General features: G+C 36.2%; 1 protein-coding gene across 1 annotated transcript; it reads right to left on the bottom strand.

Moving 5' to 3' along the window:
- Positions 1-6: 6 nt before the first annotated feature.
- Positions 7-23,556, bottom strand: LOC127160146 (probable tRNA (uracil-O(2)-)-methyltransferase). Its single transcript, XM_051102797.1, has 5 exons — positions 21,989-23,556; positions 21,801-21,915; positions 8,386-8,605; positions 689-757; positions 7-412 (listed from the first exon to the last, which is right to left on the bottom strand). Exons 1-5 carry the CDS (start codon positions 22,326-22,328, stop codon positions 296-298), a joined length of 861 nt encoding a protein of 286 aa, XP_050958754.1. The 5' UTR covers positions 22,329-23,556; the 3' UTR covers positions 7-295.
- Between the last annotated feature and the right edge of the window lie 1,234 nt (positions 23,557-24,790).

The raw sequence follows: 24,790 nt of genomic DNA, 5'->3' as shown, positions 1-24,790 counted from the left end.
CACGCACCCACTCCCAGCATCCACTTCGACAGAGAGAGAGAGAGAGAGAGAGAGAGAGAGAGAGAGACAAACATCCAGCACCCTGGTGTGCCCACATCATCAAATCTGGCCCCCTTTTAAAAAAAAGTTTGGACACCCCTGATTTACACAGACTTCCTGATATCATTGGTTTTAACACTGGATGAAAATTAACAAATTAAAGAAGCTCTGCAGGGGAGCTGTGTGGGTAATTTACAGGCACGAAACATGGTGCATGGTGTAGTACTGTATTTCAACACTGCAGCAAGGTTAGTAGTTAACCTACCCCTTCATTGTTTAATATGTGAACCAGGAGGCCATTTCCACAGCCAAGATCCACAAAGGACTGTTTGGCTGTTGTTCCCTTTTCAGCACGCTCTTCACCCCATAAAACCTGCACAGGTGACACAGGAGACAAATGTTTTTTCTCTGATATGCTCAAGTCAATAAAGACTTCAGCAATAAGAGTCAATAAGATATTTATGAGTTCATTTGTTTAACATGCACAATATACATTTTCACAGCTTTTTATATAAAGTTTTTTTTTTTAATGCATTAACTGTCAGTTATTAAATATTCTTAAAGATACCGACTAAATATTGAGGGTCAAACTATAATAATTTGATTTCTAAAAACAAAAATATGCATAATAATCAATAGTTTAACCAACCAACAGATATGTAGCAATGGCAACATCTTCAAACACAAACTTCTCTGGATCAGTAACTTCAGGCCAGACCTTGGGAAAAAAACAAAACATCATCAAATATCTTATTTGTGTAAATTGTAGACATGCACACAAGCAAACGACCAATATTAGTAATGGTATATGAGATCAAAACCCTAAAAAATATGTATCACAACATACAAATTATCTCAAGGTATATTCATGTAGCACAAATGTTTGTAAATTAAAAAAAAAAAAAAAAAAAAAAAAAAAAAAAAAAGGATATAGAGTGATATATGTCAGAAAAGAGTTTTTTTTTAAATTATAAGTAATTCTAAAAATGTAGGTACTTAAAAGTTAAGTGTAACAGACAAATAAATGTTTCCAGAATACTCTTTTATTGGTCAGACAAAAACAGACAGTCATGCTGTTTAAGCACAGCAGTTTTTGGATAGCACCACAGATACACTTCACACGGGAGTTGCACCGAAATTTAGGCAAACCATTTTTATAGAATTCTGTCATCAAAGACAGCACCTGAAGCTAAACACAGACTTTAAATGGACAGACTAATAGATCAAACCTGCTATGATTACTCTACATTTAATGCATAAATTTGAATTTTACTTCAATTTGAATTGAATTTAAACAATAGGTCTACATACTGCATTATTTACATATGCAGCTCATATTATATTAGCCCTACAGCACTAAAATCCATTTTGTCTGTGTGCGATCGTCTGTTGAAAGCAGTGTAGCGTCAGAAATATTCTTGCTCTGTTTCTGCTGTAAATGTCTATTGAGGTTTTTTACAAGTTTCACTACATTTTCTGTAAGTCTATGCAGAACTGTGATTTGGTTTTACAAATGTTTGTAAGAGTTTATTTATATATCTTTGTGTAAAGTTTGTTCATTGACTATTTATTAGATTTAACTTGGAAAACGAGAAGCTAAAAGTAAGATCATCTAACAGGCTACTGTAGTTATGTTCTTTTCATTGGCACTCACTAGGTGCGTTTACATGGAGCATTGTAATCGGTGTAAAAGTCCAACCCGAATGAAAACGCTTCATATAAACACATCAATTGGAATAAGAAAGAGGGGAAACAGCAGGCATAAGAAAGCGACTGCACGCTTTTGCGATCGTCAGCAAAAGAAAACGTGTATTTGTTCCATTTAAGTACAGTAAAAATGCCGGTATGCCATACGCAAAATAGAGACGTCTAGGCTCTGCCCCCTTCTGGAGTTGGGCGGGAAGTTGCAGCTTTTTTTTTTTTTTTATGTAAGGGAACACAACCCTAAAACAGCACTTTTTAGACCCGCCCCAAAAGGTACACTTTTTAACATGTTATAATAAACAATCTGTATTGTATTTGGATTTGAAACTTCACAGGCACATTCAGGAGAGCCATAAGATTAATATTACATTTTGTAAAAAGGGGCATAATAGGTGCCCTTTAAATACTATTCAAACTAGTGATGCACCAATGTATCGGCCACCGATATTTAGTGGCCGATTTTTGATTGATTTAAAGCCATCTGCATATCGGAAATAGCATGAAAAGGGCCAAAAAAGACATACAGGCTACTAATTTAGGCTGTCTTTCGTCTCAAAGAACGCATATGTGTAGCTTTTTTTTTTTTTTTAATCCATGCCACAAACATTTTTAAATATCCTGAAAAACACTTTAATGTCTTTAAAGTGTTGACAGTTTTTTTTTTCTTTCGTTTTATACATTTAATACATAATGAAAATCTAGAAAATATAATGCTGTATTGGCTATGACCACAGCCATGTTTCTCAATGGCTCTGGCTATGACTAAGCGCAAGATAGGCTACCAGATCAAGACTCTCTTTGTGTTATTCCTTTCCGTTTTATTATTAATATTATTATTATTATTATTACTATAAAAAAAACAAAAAACATTTACCTGTGTTTTTTTTTTTTTTTTTTTTTCTACTCGAGCTGGTTTTGGAATGATAATAATACAGAGAAACACAGAAACGGAAACTTAAAAATATTGATTCTGCTCCGAGTGAACCAATCTTTTTTTTTTTCTTCTTTTTTAAGCCCTATTACCCTATGGTATTTGTGATGTTTTGTCATTATTTTGTAGCTTCTACCTTTGTGTTTTACTTTTTAGTTTTACAGCAAAGTCAAGTAAAGTGTGCATCACACGTGCAAAGAAGAATGTGTGATGAAGCTTTATTTCTGTTAACTATTTGTCAATGCTTTGGTTCAGAACACAACTGCCACAGCAGAATAACTAAAGAACACTGCCTATCAGCTACATCAGGATGCACCACTTCTTAAATTGCCATGCCTGATAATATTGACATTATCAGAATTATTGCTTTAAGTTTTTAAAACCCCAATTCCAGAGAAGTTGAGACATTTTGTAAAATGCAATAAAATCAAGAATCTGTGATTTGTTCATTCTCTTTAAATTTTATTTAATTGACAAAAAGTACAAAGAAAAGATTTCCAACATTTTCAATGACCAACATAAATGTGTTCTGTAAATATGAACAAATTTTGTTTTTGACGGTTGCAACACATTCCAAAAAAGTTGGGACAGAGGCAAAATAAAAGTGAAATGGGTATAGAATATCCTTGTTAAACTATTTTGAAACAGTTCACAGTAAGCAAGTGAATTGGTAATAGGTAAAGGTATCATGTTTGGGTATAAAAGGAGCATTTCAGTCTTTGCAAGCAAAGCTGCATCATGGCTCATCACTTTGTACCAAATTTTAAAAGAAGTTTCAAAGAAAAAAAAAAAAAAATTCACATTTTGCTATGCAAAATTGCCAAGATTTAGGTCTTGCACCAAGTACCATATATAATATTGTGAAACGATTCTGGGAATCCAGAGAAATCACAGCACATGTAGCGCAAAATAGGAAACCTCAGTTGAATGCAGAGTATGTGAGCGGAGCAGATCGGATGCAAAACTAATTTTTACATGTTGTTTGAACATAAACGTGTGTTAGCAACCACCCTATTATGACAAAGGCCGCTCCCACGATAATTGACATGATCGTCTTACCTTAGACCTGTTACGACTGAAGGGGAACGTCTCGGTTACAACTGTAACCCTCGTTCCCTGAAGGAGGGACACCATCCTGAACTACGCTGGAAATGCCGTGTGATTCTCGGCTCCTTCGCAAAAACCTGAATGAGTGGTTGCATGCAGCCATCTTATATGCCTATATGTACGGGGGTGTGGCGGGGTATGCAAATTCCACTTGCCAAATTGGCTTTTTCTTCTAAGACCGGAGGTGACTGGGCTCCCAAGGGAGACCCCACAGACGTCAGTCATGACGTAACGTTTCCGTTCCCTCCTTCAGGGAATGAGGGTTACAGTTGTAACAGAGACGTTCATGTTGTGTTATGGGTGATTTTAGGCTGTTTCTTTGGTGTTCATTCAGTTGTGGCAGATTGACACTATTGAGAAAAAAAGTTTATGTTATTCTGATTCAGGTCTTTTTCTGCTGCATATAATTTGCTGTAGAAATTTTGAAAGAGGTTTCTTCTGGTGAATTTGTGGATTTCCCTGCTGAATCTGTAGTTTTAATAGCCGTAGAAATGTAGTTCAAAGAATGTACTACAATGAAATGAAATAATATATCAAACAGCAGTGCCTGTTTTCATTTTAATAAAGTTAGAAATACATAATAAATATACATATAAATTTTTATATAAATATAGAAAGTTTTGAAAGCCAGCCAAAAGGCATGGAAGAAAATTAATGACAAATGTCTTTGAAACAAAAAAGCATGTTGAATTGCACTAACTGAAAAAAATAATGCATTGAACTAGTGCTTGCGTTTTAATGCCTTGTATTTTCAGGGCTTGCATTTTTAGGTTCTGAAATTTAACATAGTTGTTTATTTAAGCAGTGAATATTTCAATTCAAAATATTTCACACACATTTTCATAACTAAAATTTCAAAAATTCATATTCACCTTCCAGAATTCACTTCCCAAATATTCAATCTGTTTAAAAATACGATGCATAATATTCGACAGGCAAATTCCAGTCCATTTCATTTCACTTTACAAATTCGCTTCCACAAATTCAGTGGTTCAAATTCGGCAGAAAATTTGGCATTTCACATCCAGGAGCTGCAGGAACAGCAGTAGAGCACCGATGCACGATCTCCAGCTGCTAATTGTGCTGACGTTTAATTTAATATCTTCAATATGTCAAACTGCACGTTAAACATATTTCCCATAAAGAAGACACTTAACGTGGTTTATAGCCTCAAGACAGTCATAATAAATTATCAAATTCACCATCAAATGAATAAAATATACTATGTGCAGTTACGCAAATGAGCCCACAACCCACATTTTCCTACAGAAAACCAAGCACAGTAAAGTTAGTTTTAGGTTTGATTTAGCTGCATTTAGGGGACATCCGCAAATTTACCAAAATTTACAGTAAAAAATTAGGTTTTTCGTGTTCCAAAGGCTGTAGTACATTCCTAGTGACTCGCCTGACTTACTAGGTGAAATTTTTCTAATATCTTTATTACTGTACATACAATAGATCAATATTTTATACTACAACCTTTGGAATATGAAAAATCTCTTTTGGGGATATACAGTTTTTTTTTTGTTTTGTTTTGTTTTTTTAATACTTGTGAATACACAATTACAATTACTGTTACATACAGTAAAGGGAGATATTGGCAAAATTTCACATGTAATAAGCCAGTCTTATAACTAGCAACATACTACAACCTTTGGAACATGAAGGGAAAAAAACCTTTTGGCAGAGGTGGGACCAAGTCATTGTTTTGCAAGTCACAAGTAAGTCTCAAGTCTTTGCATTCAAGTCCCGGGTCAAGACAGACAAGTCCCAAGTCAAGTCCCGAGTCAAGATGGGCAAGTCCAAGTTGAGTTGCAAGTCCTCCGCTTTAAGTGTCAAGTCGTAAACAAGTCATTAGTGCTATTTGCCCAAATTAGTGCCTCTGTATTAATTACTACAATAAATTTAATTTTTAATTATAATATATACAAATGTTAAATAAAAAAATAAGAAACCATCAGTGAATGGATTTAAAAGATGGATTGGATGTTTTTTATTATAGTTCTACATTATTTTATGTTCTTATATAGGCTATTCCTTCAACAAATATTCATAATAACAAATTATTCAAATTTCAAGCTGTCACGGAGACGATCGAGCACATTATCAGTTATAATCTATTTTAGTCTTTGTTATTGTAATAATTTTATGAGATGAGTTAATATCTCGAGTTTACAAGTTAAATGTCTCCTGGCCACAAGTAGCCTAACCGAACATGTCTGGCATCACACTGTTCAGGCTTTAAGAAATGAGCATGCAAAATTATTCACAGTAAAACTGTAGCTGTCCAGATAAACAAATATATGTAAGTAAATGTATTTTGTGTTTTAAACAAGTTCATAATGATCACAGTTGATGGCTTGGTTTAGGAGCTATATGTGCGATGCAGTAACCTGTCGGATATACAGCACGCTTTCATCTATTTCTTTTGAAAGACATGAAAGTGAGTGGCTGGTAAACACTAAGAAGCTCTCACTTAGTGTCTTTGGCACAGTGCCAAAAGCTGCGCTAATCATACCAGTGTGATCATACGCTTCAGTAACCAGCCTACTGATCAGAATCATTTTTTTTTTATATTATTAGTAAATATAAGGTAAGACATAAAGACTTCTGAGTCACAGCCGAGTCACAGGGCTCAAGTCCAAGTCAAGTCTCAAGTCATTGTTGTCAAAGTCTAAGTCGAGTCGCAAGTCTTCCTTTATTATGTCAAGTCAAGTCACAAGTCCTCAAGTCATGTGACTCGAGTCCACATCTCTGCCTTTTGGTGCATTATAGTGTTTTAAAAAGATATTTGTTTAATGCACACAGCGTAAGGGAGATATTGGCAAAATCTAACCTGTAGTAAGTAAGTCTTGGAACATGAAAAAAAAAAACAAAATTGTGTACTGTACATATATGGAGGGAGTTCTTGGCCAAATATCACCTGTAGTAAATCACTATGAGTAATAAAAGATTTACAGTTTGACAGTGTATTTTAAATGTTAGAAGTCATTTAAGTAAAATACACCGGACGTTTTAACCCAGTCAGTGGAATTGTCCCTTGGGTGAGAGTGCGACAAAGCTTTCTCGGGTTTAAAAAAAAGCTTTCCTCCGGCTCCCAGATGTGAACTGCTGAATTTGCTGCCGAATTTGAACCACTGAATTTGTGGAAGCGAATTTGTAAAGTAAAATAAAATGGACCGAAATTTGCCTGTTGAATATTATACATTGTATTTTTAAACAGACTGAATATTTCGAAAGTGAATTTTGGAAGGCGAATGTGAATTTTTGACATTTTAGTTATGAAAATATGTGTGAAATATTTTGAATTGAAATATTCGCTGCTTAAATAAACAACTATGTTAAATTTCAGAACCTAAAAATGCAAGCCCTGAAAACACAAGGCATTAAAATGCAAGCACTGTTAATTCAATGCATTATTTTTTCAGTTAGTGCAATTCAACATGCTTTTTTGTTTCAAAGACATTTGTCAATAATTTTCTTCCATAAAAACGGACCTGGAATAAATAATAGATTCATGACACCAAAGATTACCTGTTAGATTAACCCAAAACAAATTTTATCCAAATTGTATGTTTAACCACAGAGACATTATAGCCAGTGTTCGGCTGTACCTCACATCTCCGAAATCAGCTTAGCACATTTTCAAATAGGCGCTGTCTTTATAAATAAACTGCAAATTTGAGTCAAGCACTAGCCCAAAATCCCTAGTTCCTGGGGAAAGTTCCTGTGGTGGAAACGGGGCTTCAGATAGTTAAAAAGACAGTGAAATTTTGTGCTGCACTCAGGGGAGTCCACATTTCAACTTGTTTCTGGGAAAAATGGATTTCAAGTTCTCACTCCCAAACACCAAATGGACCACCCAGACTTTCATTAACGACAGAAGCAAAAGCAAACATGTGTCATGGTATGGGGGTGCAGCAGTGCAAACAGCACAGGTGACTGGCATATGTGTGAAGGTACCATTGACATGGAGGCATATATTGGGATTGTACAGAGACATATACTGCCATCAAGATGACATCTTACATGGGAAGTCCATGGTTATTATATCAAGACAATGCCAGCTCTAATTCTGCATGTGCTACAACAGTGTGGTTTTGTAGACAGAGTGAATGTGCTAGACTGACCAGCAGATCTGTCTCCTATTACAAATGTATGGCTCATCATGAAAAGGAGAATCAGACAACAACAATCACAGACTGCTGGGCATCTGAAGTTTTGTATCAAGCAAGATTGGACAAAAATTTTGCTTGCAGAACTACAACGGTCAGTATCCTCAATTCCTAAACAATTAAACATTGTAATTAAAAGTTTAAAATTTGTTCATATTTACAAAATACATTTACGTTTGTCAGTGAAAACTTTGGAAATCTCTAAAAGTTAATGAGAATGAACAAATCATAGATTCTTGATTTTATTGCATTTGACAAAATGTCCCAACTTCTCTGGAATTGGGGTTGTATTTTGCATTCAGTAAATGATGTACAGTGGGCAATTGAGCTGCCAACTGGGAAAAGTCCTGGCTCTTATGGCCAATTCATCATTGATGCACATGGAAAGACACAGTTAAGATTTAATTAACATTTAAAAACTGCCCTTACCTTTACTAACTCTTTGTATTTTTCTTTCAGCTGCTGGTAGAGGATACTGTATTTCTCCACAGGTATGAGGGAAAGGGTTCTCTTAAATTCACTGGCCTTGCTCTCCAGAGCCCAGCGTGATAGTTTAGGCAAAAGTTTGGTACAGAGCCAGGAGAGTTTAGGGTAAACTACTCCATCACTGCACCACTGCTCAGGCGTCAGAGCGTGAAGAGAGAACAACCTGTAAATATGACTTGGCAAAATAAGTTGTTGACATTTAGACATTCACAAACAATCTACGTTTCAAATAAAAATATACACACAATTCCGTTATAAATTTAAATTAAGCATCTAAATCATTCACATTGTCATACACTAGCAAGGAAATGCTTTCATATTAAGAATATATCAATGTAGCAAAACAACATTCAACATTTTTCAATAATATTTCCTGCATTTAGAGATAAAGTTTACAATTACAAATATTACTTGAGCCATTTGGCATGGTTTACTCTAAAGCATCTAAAATACTTTAAAGTGTCATGAAATCCCCCTGTTTTAGCAGTGGTTGTTCACACCTCAGATTTGAAAAAGACTCAAGAAATGGGCGTGTAAAGCTGTGGAAAAGTGTGAGTGAAGAGGGTGGAACAAGGGGAGAAAACAACCAATAAAACACAGACCTACAACACACTCCAGTGTTTCCCAGACATCGATTTATTTGTGGCGGGCCGCCACAATATCAAAACTGACCACCACAAATGGATCTTCCAAAAGGCTTTGACTTGGTTGAATAAACATGAGCACTGCACGTTTCAAAATCAAAACTCGGCACGGGTGTTTTTATATCACTGTATTTCTGAAGGAAACCGACTGTCTTCAGAATTTTTTTTGTAATTTTCATTTCTTCTTGCTAGCTGTAATGCCTGATAAAGCAGCGTTTGTGAACGGAGCACTGCTTTGTGTACAGCCGGGGAAACCTCTATTTCACCTGCTCTAAAAGCACCTCCTGTTGGCAGAGAATGAATTTGCATATATAGAAATTACATAAATACATATAAAATATATAATAATAATAATAATAATAATAATAATATATAATAAAATAAATTAAGTCTAATCTTTCTGAGCTACATGTACACATTAAAACCCTCATCATTAAAGTATAAATATTATTTTTCAAAAATTCTGGAGGATTATTAAAAATTAATCAGTGAAATGCCTGGTTTGATAAAGTGATAAGCCCCTTAGAGCAGTGGTTCCCAATCCCAGTGCACGCCTTCCCACCCGCCCTGCATATTTTGCATGTCTCTAAAAATATAAAAATATTACGATATTCGATAATATCGTCTACCCCGCTCTGCCGCACCCACGCTCGCATCCGACGTCAAATTCTTTGCGGTAAAAATGGAGGAGGATGGCCTAATTTTGTAAAAAAGATGTTACCTATCAGTATTTTACTTGTACTGCGTCTGCTAAGACGCTATGGGGAAAACTTTTTCTCCGATGACTGAAGCCTTTTTCAGTAATGCGGTGTAACTGCACAGCCATTGGTTCGTGCAGTGAATTAAAAATGAACCAATGGCTTGCATGAGCCTATGGTGACACAGCTGCCAGAGCCCGCCAGAATGGGCGGGGCCGTCGGCTTTATAAGCGGGCATTTCGCCATATGATCCTCCGATTTCTTCTCCTTCAGTGACGAGGATCATCTTTTCACTGACTCTCTGACCAAGAAGCCAAAGGAGGAAGAAGCTCAGCCTCCAGCCCACCGCCGTAGAAGAGCCTGGCAGGGAAAGAAGGAATCCTTCCCCTGCTGCTATCCGGCATGGTAAAAGAGCAAATTTCTGAGCAAATTTCCTAACGACATTGTGTGGCTCATGCAGGGGATCCTGCATGATGCAGAAGGGCAGTGAGCACGCTGCACACAGACATTGTGCGCTCATTGGCTACGTTTACAAGCACCCAAATAATCCACTTGTAATTGGATTGACCGTTCAATCGGATTGAAAAACGTTCATGTAAACACCTTAATCGATCCGATTGAGCTGGATCGGAATGAAACTTCGATTGGATTGAAGAGGGTGGTTTTTATTCATTTTCAAATACGATTGAGAGTGCATGTAAACACTGAAACTGAAAGGACTGCGCATGTGCAATGATGCAGAAATAGTGTAATGATGTATGACGCACGGAACGAGCAGTTCTTTCTTTTGAATAAAGTGTTGTATAAATGCGTGTCTTGTCATTATAAAACTCTCCTTTCACTCAGCGTCTGTAAAGTGGAGGATGACAATCTTCCACCAGTCCTTGTTTTGGATTCTCATCCACAGGCAACCCGTTTTGGGCACGGAGAGTGGCATTTTTTACTGCGTGATAAATAAGAGTAGCACAGCACAGCGGTTTATACGTATATTTATCCAGAAATGGACAAATGGGCGAGGACTGGAGTTGGGAAACACTGCATTAGAGCATACTATTATAAACTTGCTCAGGTGCAAGCAATAAACTTCCAAATTAAAAACCAGACTAATTGCACCACCTCAATAGCAGTGCTGTTAATTACTTCAGAATAAAACTAGCTGTTTCTTGTTTTCCACTGTATGGTATGGCAAAGAATTCACTGTGGCTGGGAAAGTGCTTTCAAAAGACCTCCGGGATAAAGTTGTAGAAAGGTACAAGTTGGGAGAAGGCTACAAAAACATTTCAAAGGCTTTAGCTATCCCTCAGAGTCCTGTTCAGAGCATCATTAAGAAGTGGAAAGCGTATGGCACCACCAGCACATTGCCTAGATCAGGCCAGCCGTCCAAAGTGGATGACAGAGAATAGAGGCTACCAGGAGGCCAAAGGCAACTTTGAAGGACTTACAAGGCTTAATGGCTGGGTCTGGTCAAGCTTCACACAATGCTGGCCTGTATGGCAGGGTGGCACGAAAGACGCCTTTTCCTAAAAAAGGGTCACACCCAGTTTCGTTTGCGCTATGCAAAAACAAATTTGGAAGAGTCTAATTCCTTTTGCTAAGTACATCCAAATTCTTGTGGAAAACCCTCTGCTAGACAACTGAAGATGGGCAGGTCATTCATCTTCCAACACAACAATGACCCTAAATATACTGGCAAAACAACAGCGAAATGGCTTAAGGATAAGAAGGTGAATGTACTTAAGTGGCCAAGTCATAGCCCTGGCCTAAATCCAATCTAAAATCTGTGGATGGATTTGAAAAGAGCAGTCCATTGTCGCTCACCACAGAGTTTGGCTGAAAGGAGAAGTCCACTTCCAGAACAATAATTTACAGATAATGTACTCACCCCCTTGTCATCCAAGATGTTCATGTCTTTCTTTCTTCAGTCGTAAAGAAATTGTTTTTCCTAGGTAAACATTTTAGAATAAAGCCTTTGCTAAAGCCTTTGAAATGTTTTTGTAGCCTTCTCCTAACTTTATCCTGGAGGTCTTTTGAAAGCACTTTCCCAACCACAGTTTGAGTTCGAACTTCCAAAATGCAGTTTAAACGCGGCTTCAAACTCTCCCAAATGCGGTTGTAAATGATCCCAGCCAAGGAAGAAGGGTCTTATCTAGCAAAAAGATCAGTTATTTTCATAAAAATAATACAATTTATAAACTTTTTAATGTGAAACGCTCGTCTTGTCTTGCTCTTCCCAACCTTTTTTTTTTTTTTTTTCCAGTTCCTGACAGTTAGGGTATGTCGAAAAACTCCCATCTCATGTTCTCCCTCAACTTCAAAATTGCCCTATATCGCCGTTTTACCTTTTTTGTTAAGGGTGTTTGATCTTCTTTGCATGTTCACTTTGCAAAGACTGGGACTGAACTTCTGCAGCAAAGTGATATAGATTCATTATTTAGAAATGATTTTTGAAGTTGAGGGAGAAAATACGATCAGAGTTTTTCTACATACCCTAACTGTCTTGAGCCAGAATACACAGAGTTCAGGGAGAGCAAGACAAGATGAGTGTTTGAGATTAGAAAGTACTTAAATTGTATTTTTTTAATGAAAATGAAAACCGGTCGTTTCGCTAGATAAGACCCTTCTTCCTTGGCTGGGATCGTTTACAACTGCATTTGGGATTGTTTGAAGCTCCATTTAAACTGCATTTTGGAAGTTCAAACTCGGGGCACCATATCAGTCCACTATATGGAGAAAAATCCTGAAATGTTTTCCTCAAAAAACACAATTTCTTTACAACTAAAGAAAGAAAGACATGAACATCTTGGATGACAAGGGGGTGAGTACATTATCTGTAAATTGTTGTTCTGGAAGTGGACTTCTCCTTGAACTTGAGCAATTCTGAAGAATGGGTAAATATTCCCCAATCAAGGTGTGCAAAGCTAGTAATACACGTATTAAAAAACACTGATGGCTGTAATTAAAGAAAAAAGGTGGCTCTATAAAGTATTAAATCAAGGGACTAATGACTTTTCATAGGTGCCTGATAAAAATGCTTATTTTAAATAAAAATGTCAAATGGATTTAGAAGCTTTTGCATCTGAACTCTTCATATATATATATACTATAATATACTATAATATACTATTATATTATATTATATTATATTATATTATATATATACAGGTCCATCTCAAATTAGAATGTTGTGGAAAAGTTCATTTATTTCAGTAATTCCACTCAAATTGTGAAACTCGTGTATTAAATAAATTCAGTGGACACAGACTGAAGTAGTTTAAGTCTTTGGTTCTTTTAATTCTTTTAATTCTTTTAAATCTCAACAAATTAGAATATGGTTACATGCCAATCAGCTAATCAACTCAAAACACCTGCAAAGGTTTCCTGAGCCTTCAAAATGTTCTGTCAGTTTGGTTCACTAGGCTACACAATCATGGGGAAGACTGCTGATCTGACAGTTGTCCAGAAGACAATCATTGACACCCTTCACAAGGAGGGTAAGCCACAAACATTCACTGCCAAAGAAGCTGGCTGTTCACAGAGTGTTGTAGCCTTGAGAGGCTTGTCAAGCAAAATCGATTCAAGAATTCGGGTGAACTTCACAAGGAATGGACTGAGGCTGGAGTCAAGGCATCAAGAGCCACCACACACAGACGTGTCAATGAATTTGGCTATATCAGCTGTCTTATTCCTTTTGTTAAGCCACTCCTGAACCACAGGCAACGTCAGAGGCATCTTACCTGGGCTAAGGAGAAGAAGAAATGGACTGTTGCCCAGTGGTCCAAAGTCCTCTTTTCAGATGAGAGCAAGTTTTGTATTTCATTTGGAAACCAAGGTCCTAGAATCTGGAGGAAGGGTGGAGAAGCTAATAGCCCAAGTTGCTTGAAGTCCAGTGTTAAGTTTCCACAGTCTGTGATGATTTGGGGTGCAATGTCATCTGCTGGTGCTGGTCCACTGTGTTTTTTTGAAAACCAAAGTCACTGCACCCGTGTACCAAGAAATTTTAGAGCACTTTACGCTTCCTTCTGCTGACCAGCTTTTTAAAGATGCTGATTTCATTTTCCAGCAGGATTTGGCACCTGCCCACACCGCCAAAAGCACCAAATGTTGGTTAAATGACCATGGTGTTGGTGTGCTTGACTGGCCAGCAAACTCACCAGACCTGAACCCCATAGGGAATCTATGGGGTATTATCAAGAGGAAAATGAGAAACAAGAGACCAAAAAATGCAGATGAGCTGAAGGCCACTGTCAAAGAAACCTGGGCTTCCATACCACCTCAGCAGTGCCACAGACTGATCACCTCCATGCCACGCCGAATTGAGGCAGTAATTAAAGCAAAAGTAGCCGCTACCAAGTATTGAGTACATATACAGTAAATGAACATACTTTCCAGAAGACCAACAATTCACTAAAAATGTTTTTTTTTTTTTTTATTATTGGTCTTATGAAGTATTCTAATTTGTTGAGATAGTGAACTGGTGGGTTTTTGTTAAATGTGAGCCAAAATCATCACAATTAAAAGAACCAAAGATTTAAACTACTTCAGTCTGTGTGCACTGAATTTATTTAATACACAAGTTTCACAATTTGAGTTGAATTACTGAAATAAATTAACTTTTCCACGATATTCTAATTTATTGAGATGCACCTGTATATACACACACACATACATACAGTGCAAATTCAAAAAATAGGTCGGAAGTCAGTTTTTTGCCAAAATTAGGTTTTCATTGAATTATTATTCTATAACATTTTGTCTATCATCTCTGATATTATCTACCAAGCTGAAATGACTGTCTTTCTCTTATGTTAAGAACGCACTGCTGAAATGCTTTCTCTTAACACCACAACTCTTAACCTATCAAAATAAACCAAATAACATATTTAATAAAGGTGTATCAATGCACATTCTCCACCAGTCCTGTGTAAACTATGGAATGCAAAGTATTATTTATTTTGTTTATTTATTTATTTTTTAATATTGTGAGATAGAAGAGCGCAACAATGCAGTCTGAAGTACTGTAGCTGCTCACTTAAACAATCTTACTCATCTCAATATGCTCAATCTTGGTGATGTCAGTGCCCTAAACGCTGTTATAATGGACTATTTCACATCTCGACATGAAGGATCAGATGATGAAGTTACTAAAGAGGAGAAGTCCGATGACAGTGCGCAAAAGAGTTGCGCTACGCTTGCTTTTCTAAATGCAGGCAAGGCTACATTATTCGTGCCATCTAAACATACAAGCGGTAATCAAAAGTTCGGAGACTATGCCCATGAAAAACAACGGAAAACCAACGTTAGTCTGGCTGTGTAATGATGCAGTATAGCGCTCCTGACTTGACAGACAGCTCTCGTTAAACCCGTGAATTAAAAGTGAAACCTGTCTCTCTTTAAACCCGTTTTTCTCAAAATTCCACTCCTGAAAATCATAGCTATCAGCCAACTAGGCTGTCAGTCAATTCAAATTTATAATCTAACTAATTACACAATGTGTTGATTAAAGGCTTAATTCACCCAAAAAAGAAAATTGTCATTAATTACTCATCCTCATGTTGTTCCAAACACGTAAGACCTTCATTCATCTTTGGAACACAAATTAATACATTTTTGATGAAATCCGAGAGGTCTCTGATTCTCACTTAGACAGCAAGGATACTACCAAGTTCAAGGCTCAGAAAAGTACCAAGATAATCGACAAAGTAGTCCATGAAGCTACGAGAATACTTGGTAACACTTTCTATGAAGCCCATATTCATAATACATTATAAGGGTATTCTTAAGGCATTATAATATGTTATGTCCTCTTATGAATATTCATAAGAACAGTTTTAATGTATTATAATATTTACTTATTTGTGGTTATAGCTATAGTAAAAGTATGATGATTTATAACACACAGTGAACACGTTGCATCCACTTAAGTGACAATGGATTATATTTCTCATAGTTATAATGTATTAAAAGTCTCATATCTTGGCATTTTTCTTATGCTACTTTACTTAAAGCTATCAACGACCACTTATTAGTGGTATAGTAGAGTATAGTAATAATTAATTTTTTTCTCAAACAGCCGTACGATCAGATATCAGATCAGATGAATGCGTAATATGAAACATTTGCTTTGAACTATTTTTATTGTAATATCAGTTTGATTATTTTGATGGTACCCTTTAAACAGCTGTTGGTAAGTAACTCTGCAACTACATGTCAACTAGCAGGCATTGGAGCATTAGTATAGCATGACTACTAAATATATGCTAACACTTTATTTTGATGGCTCCCCAACAGACTGTAAGTAACTTTGCAAGTCAACATTCTACCTACTCTAACCTTAACCTAAGCTTTACTAACTCTAGTAAGAGTTAATGGACATGTAGTAAGTTTCTTATAATCAATAGACTAAAGGGGAGCATCAAAATAAAATGTAACCTAACATATAAGCCACTGAAATTATTAACTGGCTCACATCAAAATTAATATTAGCCTCACAGCGAACACTCAAATAACACTCCACACCTAAACAAGTACAAAATGTAGTAAGATACTGTGCATGTCAAGATAATGTCAAGATATATAGTCCACTATTAATGTAAAAGTAGATTTAATATGGTTTTCATTGTGTTATAAATAGTCAATATCTTAAAAGTTATAACCACAAATGTGCAAGCATTATAATGTATTATAATTGTTGTTATGATTATTTATAGAATGATATAACATATTATAAGGTTTTTTTATAATGAATTATGCATTCATTATAATGCCTTAACAATAGCCATGTATTATAAATATGGGCTTCATCAAAAGGGTTACTGAATACTTTTTTTGCGCAAAGGAAACAAAAATAACAACTTTATTCCACATTTTTGTCTCTACTGTGTCAGTTGTGGACGCACGTTCATGAGAGTACGTTTCCACGACGCGCATGCGTGTGGCGGCGCCGCCACTGACCCAGATCCGGCGTTATGATGTTGCACATATGCGCTGTGCCTTTCGGAGGAAGATGCACGCTGTATGCACTGATGTCGCATGGACTACTTTGTCGATCATCTTGGTACTTTTCTGAGTCTTGAAAGTGGTAGTACCCTTGCTGTCTATGGCAGAGTCAGAGAGCTCTCGGATTTCATCAAATATAACTTAACTTGTGTTTCGAAAATGAACGAAGGGCTTACGGGTCTGGAACAACATGAGGGTGAAAAATTTATGACAGAAATTTCATTTTTGGGTGAACTAACCCTTTAATTAATCAAACTAACCACAAATCATGAATCTGGATAAACTGAGTTTGTTTTTTTTAATGGAGACTCTGCTTCTCTCAAGATTCTGAAGAAAAAAATTAGACAACTACACAAAATCACATGTAATTTATGAATGAATGATTCAATGACTCACTCAAAATTTACTTTTCATTACTGGATGAATCAGCATTTGTTAACAAATGTCTTACATGATTCAAGACATTTTAACAGCCCCTTTTACTGGCGCAACAACGTAATTATTAAATCTTTATCTGCAGTGCCAAATTACTTTCAAAAGGTGATTTAGCTACTCTATTTTGATCGCTAAATTACAAATTAAGTTTATATCCGTACAAGTTTATATCCGAACTATAAACAGGGTGACCACCTGGAAAGAGGGCTGTTGTGGGACATAGATGTGATTTTGCAGGACAATGTGGGACACGTGTAAGACTGATACGTTTTCTACTGTTATGCTGTGTAAATACCGATTACATCCGTTATATGCGCTGATCTGTGTTTCTGAGCGCGCACATGCAAGCGAGAGAAAGTGCATCATTTTTATGAGTGAAGAGAATCTGCATTACAATAACGTGCTCTACACATTTGTCATTAAATTAACGCCATAGAAACCGCCTCAAACAAACTATTAAAATAAGTCACGCCTGAGAGCTGCATCGATATTTTTTTTTTTTTAGCAGAGGCTGTGAGATTGCGTATATTAGCTGAAAGAAACATTCATGGATCGAAGAAGAGTGTTGTTTTTGTTTGCTTTGTAAGAGTTTGGCACAAACACGATTCGTTCATAAAGTGAGTGTAATAGCATTTTTGACACAACCCATCAAAAGGATTATAAACGCTGCAAAATAAGCCTTAAAAAGTTAAGAGGTGCAACAGCACGTTCATATATATGTTTTTCGATGCAGAGCACAAATGGCTGTGCAATTATTTGTTGTTAACTCAATGGGAGCGAAATAAAACTGTCTGAACTGTCTGAACCCGAAGTTGACTCTCTCTCCTCTTCCCTCTCTGCTCCGCAGCGCCCACTTTTGAAGCATTTTTTAAAACTGTGGTGAGAACTAACCAGTGCTGAAACGGGGGTTTCACGACCCTTTAAAAAGGCAAAAGAACACATGGACGTTTTCTTAATACGATCATTAAAAACCAACAGACAAAATGATGGACATTTTCTCAATATGCAACGTGCAATTTTGGATTCCCAACCCTAGTCTTAAATTTCCATCACATGCTGTCAGATGGAGTAGCATTTACTACACAGGGCCATAGTTCACTGACAAGCTGTGGATCAGCACATAGAGACGACCTCTACAACCCTGAATGTCAGCAGAGACCACGTCAACTAGATAAGCCCCAGAGACGGATCCCCAGTGAAGACCTCATCACCTAGATGGCCATCGGCACAAGACCACAGGAACCAGATGAGTCCTCTGCATTTTCTGACTTTTCTGCAACATGGAACAAACTCCAGGTTTGTCTGGCCAGAGGAGAACTGGTCCCCGACTGGCCTGGTTTCTCCCAAGGTTTTTTATTCTCCATTTCTGTCACCGATGGAGGTTTGGTTCCTTGCCCCTGTCGCCTCTGGCTTGCTTAATTTCCAGCGATATTGTATACTATTTGAGCTGAACTGAGCTGGATGATGACATCACTGAATCCAATGATGAACTGCCCTTAACTGAAAATTGAGTGTTTACAGTTGTCCTTTTGCTTAACTGACGCAATATTTCCTACTTAATACTGTAAAGCTGCTTTGTTACAATCTGTATTGTTAAAAAGCACTATATAAATGAAGGTGACTTAACCTGACAAGCTACGCAATATCGAGTTCATTATCGGAGGTGATACATATCTGATGATAAACGTGATATTGCATAGCTTGTCAGTTCGGAAAAATGATGACTTAGATGTACTCTCCAGCCATGGCCACCAATCACCACCCCAAATAAATGTATATACAACTAACCATTTTTTTCATATTGAGTGCTATTATAGGTTTAAAGGTTCATGAAACCCCAAACTACTTTTTCTGAGATTTGAGCAGAGGTGTTTGGGTTTTAATTGTTGAAGGTTTTAATTGTTGAAGAAAACCTACATTGAATCTACATTATAAAAAACCTACATTGAATCTACATTATATAAAATCTACATTGTGCTGACGTCACAGTTTGTGACGTGGCAATGGACTATAGTACATCGATGACGCATCGGTGTCTCATAATTATCCATGAGGCTGCGCGTTCCTATCCTATGAGAAGATGCTTTGTCTAATTATTCACGACAGCGCGTGTTGATTTGCTATGACAGACGCTTCAGACTGTGAGATTGCGTACAATAACTGAGAGAAACATTCATGGATCGAAGGAGACTGTTTGTTTTTGTTTGCTTTGTAAGTAGAGTTCGGCACAAACGTGATTCATTAATAAGGTGAGTGTAATAGTGGTTTTTACAACTCCTTAACGCAACCTATCAAAAGGATTATAAATGCCACAAAGTAAGCCTTAAATGTTAATAGAGGTGCAACAGCACGTTCATATATATGTTTTCGATGCAGAGTGCAAATGCCTGTGCATTTATTTGTGTTGTTAACTCAATAGGAGCGAAATGAAACTGTCTGAACCCGAAGTTGACTATCTCCCCTCTTCCCCCTCCGCTCCGCAGCGCACCACAGCCCACTTTTGCAGCATTTTTCAAAACTATGGTGAGAACTAACCAGTGCTGAAACAAGGGGGGTTTCATGACCCTTTAACTGATGTGCAATCTGTACATATATGTTAACAGCTCAAAAAATGTGTTTTAGGGTTTCATGACACTTTGGGGCGGTTTCCTGGACAGAGAGCCTAGTCCTAGACTAAAATGGCCCTTTAAACCAGACTAACAGGAATCTGCTTTTCTCTGTCGTGGTTTTAAATAGTCTTTTCCTAGCCCAGAATTGAATAGGCTGATTTCCTGGGGGAAGACTAGAGCTACTTCAGGACTAAATTGAGTCTTAAATTAAACCTACCAGGAGGCAGTTTTAAATTCAAATTCATGTTTCCAGTTTTTATATCTTAAAATTATTGGCACCCTTTGTAGATATGAACAAAGAAGCCTGTGAAAATAAATCTGCACTGTTAATCATTTTGATCTTTTAATAAATAAATAAATAGAATCTCTCCTATAATACTTTAGTTTGGAGAACACCTGACAAGAGATCAGATCTTTCAGTTTCCCAGCTCCATGATAAACTCCTTTCCCTTAGGCTTTCTATAGGGTTTAGGTCAGGGAACTGGGACGACCACAGCACAACCTTTGGTATGTACTCAGTGACCCATTTTTGAGTTGATTTTGATGGTCCGTTTGGATCATTGTTCTGTTAGAAGATCCAAGCATGGCCAATTATAAGGCTTTCTGACCCCAATGGGTAACAATTTCTATGAAGTCTATATTTATAATACATTATAAGGGTATTCTTAAAGCATAATAATGCATAATGCATTATAAAAAATCTTATAATATGTTATATCGTCTTATAATTATAACAACAATTATGATACAATTATAATTTGTGGTTATAGCTTTTAAGATTATGATTATTTATAACACACAATGAACACCACATTAAATCTTATTTTACATTTATAATGGGCTATATATCTTGACATTGTTTATTTAAGATCTGCACAGTATTTTACTACATCTGGTTTGGTGTGGAGTGTTATTTGAGTGTTCCCTGTGAGGCTAATATTAATATTGATGTGAGCTAGTTAATAATTTCAGCTGAAAAAATTTCAGTGTTTATATTTTAGGTTACATTTTATTTTGATGCTCCCCTTAGTTTACTGACTATAGTCGACTATAAGCAACTTTGCAACTACATGTCAACTAACTCTCAGAGTATTAGTAGGCTTATGTTAAGGTTAGGGTAGGTAGAATGTTGCTGTACTTGCAAAGTTACTTAAAGTCAGTTTATAATCCAGGAATATAATCTATTGTAATTTAAGTGAATGTAACATGTTCATTGTGCGTTATAAATCATCATACTCTTAAGCTATAACTACAAATAATAAATATTATAATACATTAAAACTGTTCTTATGAATATTCATAAGATGATATAACATATTATAAGGTTTTTTATAATGCATTACGCATTCATTAAGAATACGCTTATAATGTAGTGTGGGCTTCATTTTCTGCTACCAAGTTGTCTCTTGTTCAGTAACATTTTTTGTTTTATTGCAGTCTTTTTCCCAATGCTGTTGTTTTCCTTGGATTTGCTTCTCAGTTCCATACAATATTAAGCTTTTCTTGGTTCATTCCATGTTTTGTCTGTCGTGCTAATTCAGATTAGCACAGTTGGTTTTAAATTAATCTAGTTTATTTTAGTTCAGGACTCTATAGTCCAGGAGTTAGTATTCTGTACATAATCTGTGTTTCAGAAAGCTATTTTTATAGCTATTGTTTTATGATTAACTATTCCAGATTAAGCCTACTCCTGGCTTAATTTAAATCCTGTCCAGGAAACCACCCCATAAACTCATAACTACAATACCAGGGGAAACTTCCTTTATTGACATATTTCCAACTGAAACAGGAAACTAAAGTGGGACATGATCAAAGTGCTCATTTTAAATAAACAAAAATTAATTCATCATATTTCCTGTTAACTGTCTCTTGAACCATTTTTCTATTTTGAGGTATTTACAATTCCATACAAAGACACAACACTGAACGGTTAATTAGCGTGATGATAGTTAACACTAAGTTAAGTAGACACTTACCTTTCCTCTGGCTTTAAATGCAGCTGGATTTGATAAATGTTACTGCTCTTGACAGTAACCTGTCCCACATCAGTCTCTTCAAAAGGGATAAATGTCACTGCATGCCCAACAATATCTTTAAAAGAAAAGAAGTCAAAGTCAATGAGAAGAAAGGAAACATATCTAAATGGATTTGCGCTGTTGCTCACCTTTTATGATAACCTCTTTGTATAGAAACTCTCCTGTCTTGTTTACTTTGGGAATAATAGTTCTGACTCCAACACACCAGCGTCCTGCAGTTTCATGTTCTTTATCCACAATATCAGAGTGAAGAAACATAGAAATATCAGCAATCTTAATATTGGTCCCCAGAAGAGAAGATAAAATCTGAATTAATTCCGCAGTGTCCACGTCCCTGTACTCCGTCTCTGTTACGCCACACAGTCTTTTATTTACTACATGTGGCTTCTTAATCCAGACGTCAGCAGCGGACCAAAGGCTATCTGCGCTGCGCATATCTGTCATGTTTATTTCAGAAGGCTGCGACATGATTTCGACCTCAGTAAAATATATAAAAACAGCAGCACATTACCAGAGTATCGTCCACTAAGTTACCAACCACAAGCGCAACTTCTCTTCTGTCTATTACTATGCGGTCATCATCTTCATTTTCTTCTTCTTCTTCTTCTTCTTCTTCTTCTTCTTCTTGAATTTTTATTGGCGGTTGACAAACAACAAAATGGTGTATTTCCGCCACCAACTGGTATGGAGTGTGGATCAAGACGACTAACACAGAATGTACTTTATTATAAATTGCATATTTATTTTTTCTAAATTATGAATTAACATCCTTCTTTCAGTCTCATACTTCTGACAATGCATTAAAACATGTTCTACTGTTTCCTCTTGCCCACAATAATCACACCTTCCCATATCGTTTACCCATTTTATCAAGTGTACTATTTCATCTTGTGTGTCCAAATCTCATCCTTGATATTACTATTTCATCTCTCCTGCTTTTCCCTGCACTTCTCATCTCTCCCACTTTCCTTTGAATTCTATAGAACCACCGACCTTTTTTCTCCTTATCCCACTGTTTTTGCCACCTTTCCTTTAGTCTCTTCTTGAAAATACTCTTCATTTCATTCTTACTTAAATTAACAATTAAATTAATGTCATTGTTTTTAACCGCTTCTTTTGCTTCTTTATCTGCAGTTTCATTTCCTTGGACACCCATATGTGCAGGCACCCACAAAAATACTACTGTAATCCCCATCATTTGAATTCAGTGTATTGTTTGCATTATTTCCATTAAAATATCTGGTCTACTCTCCGAATGACTGTATTGTAAACTAGCCAATGATGAACATGAGTCTGAACAAACAACTGATTTCACAGGTCTTATTTCTTCTATCCACTGTATTGCTATAATAATGCAACCATTTCCCCTGTATAAACAGATAGCTCATCACTGATCCTTTTCCTTATTGATAAATGAAACTCTGGGACAGTAAATGCTACTCCTATCTTGTTGTCTGAACTCTTTGATGCATCTGTGTAGATCTGAACATAATTATAGTACTCATTAATATATGTCTGCACATTATATAAATTACATTCCTTACCCTTGTTTCTCTGTTCTAACAATGTAAAATCAACTATAGCATCTGGAAGTAACCAAGGTTTTATTACTGGTAACGGAACAGTTGGACTAACATTTAATTGATTAATTTTAAGTTCTGTTGCTTTCTGTATCACAGACCATCCAAAACTTTTAGTTTTCCTCCTCTCTTTTTCCCAACATGGCTTTAACGTGTCTAGTGTTGGATGATCTTGATTATGGCCTTGTAAATTAACCCAGTAATTCAATGATAACTGTACCCTTCTCATTTTCAAAGACATTTCCCCCATTTCAACCTGTAGTGCTGTAATTGGAGTAGTTTTTATAGCTCCTGTACATAGTCTCAATACCTGATGCTGTATATTATCTAACTTTTTAAGAGACGTCTCTGCAGCTGATCCATATACCACACAACCATAATCTAACATAGATCTAATCAATCCACTATACATTGCCTTTAATGCCATCCTGTCTGCCCCCCACTCACTACCAACTAAACACCTCATTGTATTTATTATTTTCTTACATTTATTATATTCTGAATATGCACCGCCCATGTAACTCTTTCATCAAACCATATCCCCAAAAACTTAAAATATTTTACTCTTTTACTCTTTTACTCTTTTGTCACCTCACTTCCAATTTTCTTCCTTGTAAACAACATTATCTTTGTTTTATCAACTGAAAATTTAAAACCCCATTTATATGACCATTCTTCAACTTTCATAATAGCCTCCTGTAATTTTTTAACAATAAAATCAATATTCCTTCCCCTTTTCCAGATTGCCCCATCATCAGCGAAGAGTGAGAGCCCATTATCCAAATCTTCAAATACATCATTTATCATAATGGAAAACAATAAAGGACTTACTATACTTCCTTGTGGAGTACCATTTTTAATTGCAAACTTTTCTGAATAACTGTTTCCTATTCTCACTTTTAGTGTTCTGCCTGAATCAGAACACTAATTCAGTTATATTCAGAAAAGTTTGCACTTTGATCCTTGATCCATCTATACATTTGACCTTTGATAGCTAACTTATACAGTTTAATTAACAACCCGTCTCTCCACATCATGTCATACGCTTTCTCTATGTCAAAAAAGACAGCCACTACACTCTCTCTATTTATTTGTGCTTTTCTTATCTCATGTTCTAAACACACAGCCAGATCCATTGTTTTTCTCCCTCTCCTAAAACCACTCTGATATATGGATAAGAATTTATTAGTTTCTATATGATACATTAACCTTTCATTCACCATTTTTTCCATTATTTTACCAATATTAGATGTCAGCGCAATAGGTCTATAATTTCCTGGATTTGTACTATCCTTTCCTGGTTTGCGTATTGGTACTATCACCGCCTCCTTCCACCTTTGTGGTAATTTT

This window comes from Labeo rohita, unplaced genomic scaffold, assembly GCF_022985175.1.
Source record: "Labeo rohita strain BAU-BD-2019 unplaced genomic scaffold, IGBB_LRoh.1.0 scaffold_294, whole genome shotgun sequence".
NCBI lineage: Eukaryota > Metazoa > Chordata > Actinopteri > Cypriniformes > Cyprinidae > Labeo > Labeo rohita.
The sequence above is the reverse complement of the archived record's forward strand: the minus strand, read 5'-3'. Positions and strand labels throughout refer to the sequence as shown.

What these genes read in the sequence shown, in the direction of transcription:
- LOC127160146 (XM_051102797.1), bottom strand. Translation starts at nt 22,328, where the DNA reads ATGTCGCAGCCTTCTGAAATAAACATGACAGATATGCGCAGCGCAGAT. An exon ending in AATACAAAGAGTTAGTAAAG is followed by an intron (nt 758 to 8,385) that starts GTAAGGGCAGTT and finishes TTTTTTCCCAAG; the next exon opens with GTCTGGCCTGAAGTTACTGA. An exon ending in CCATTGCTACATATCTGTTG is followed by an intron (nt 413 to 688) that starts GTTGGTTAAACT and finishes TCACCTGTGCAG; the next exon opens with GTTTTATGGGGTGAAGAGCG.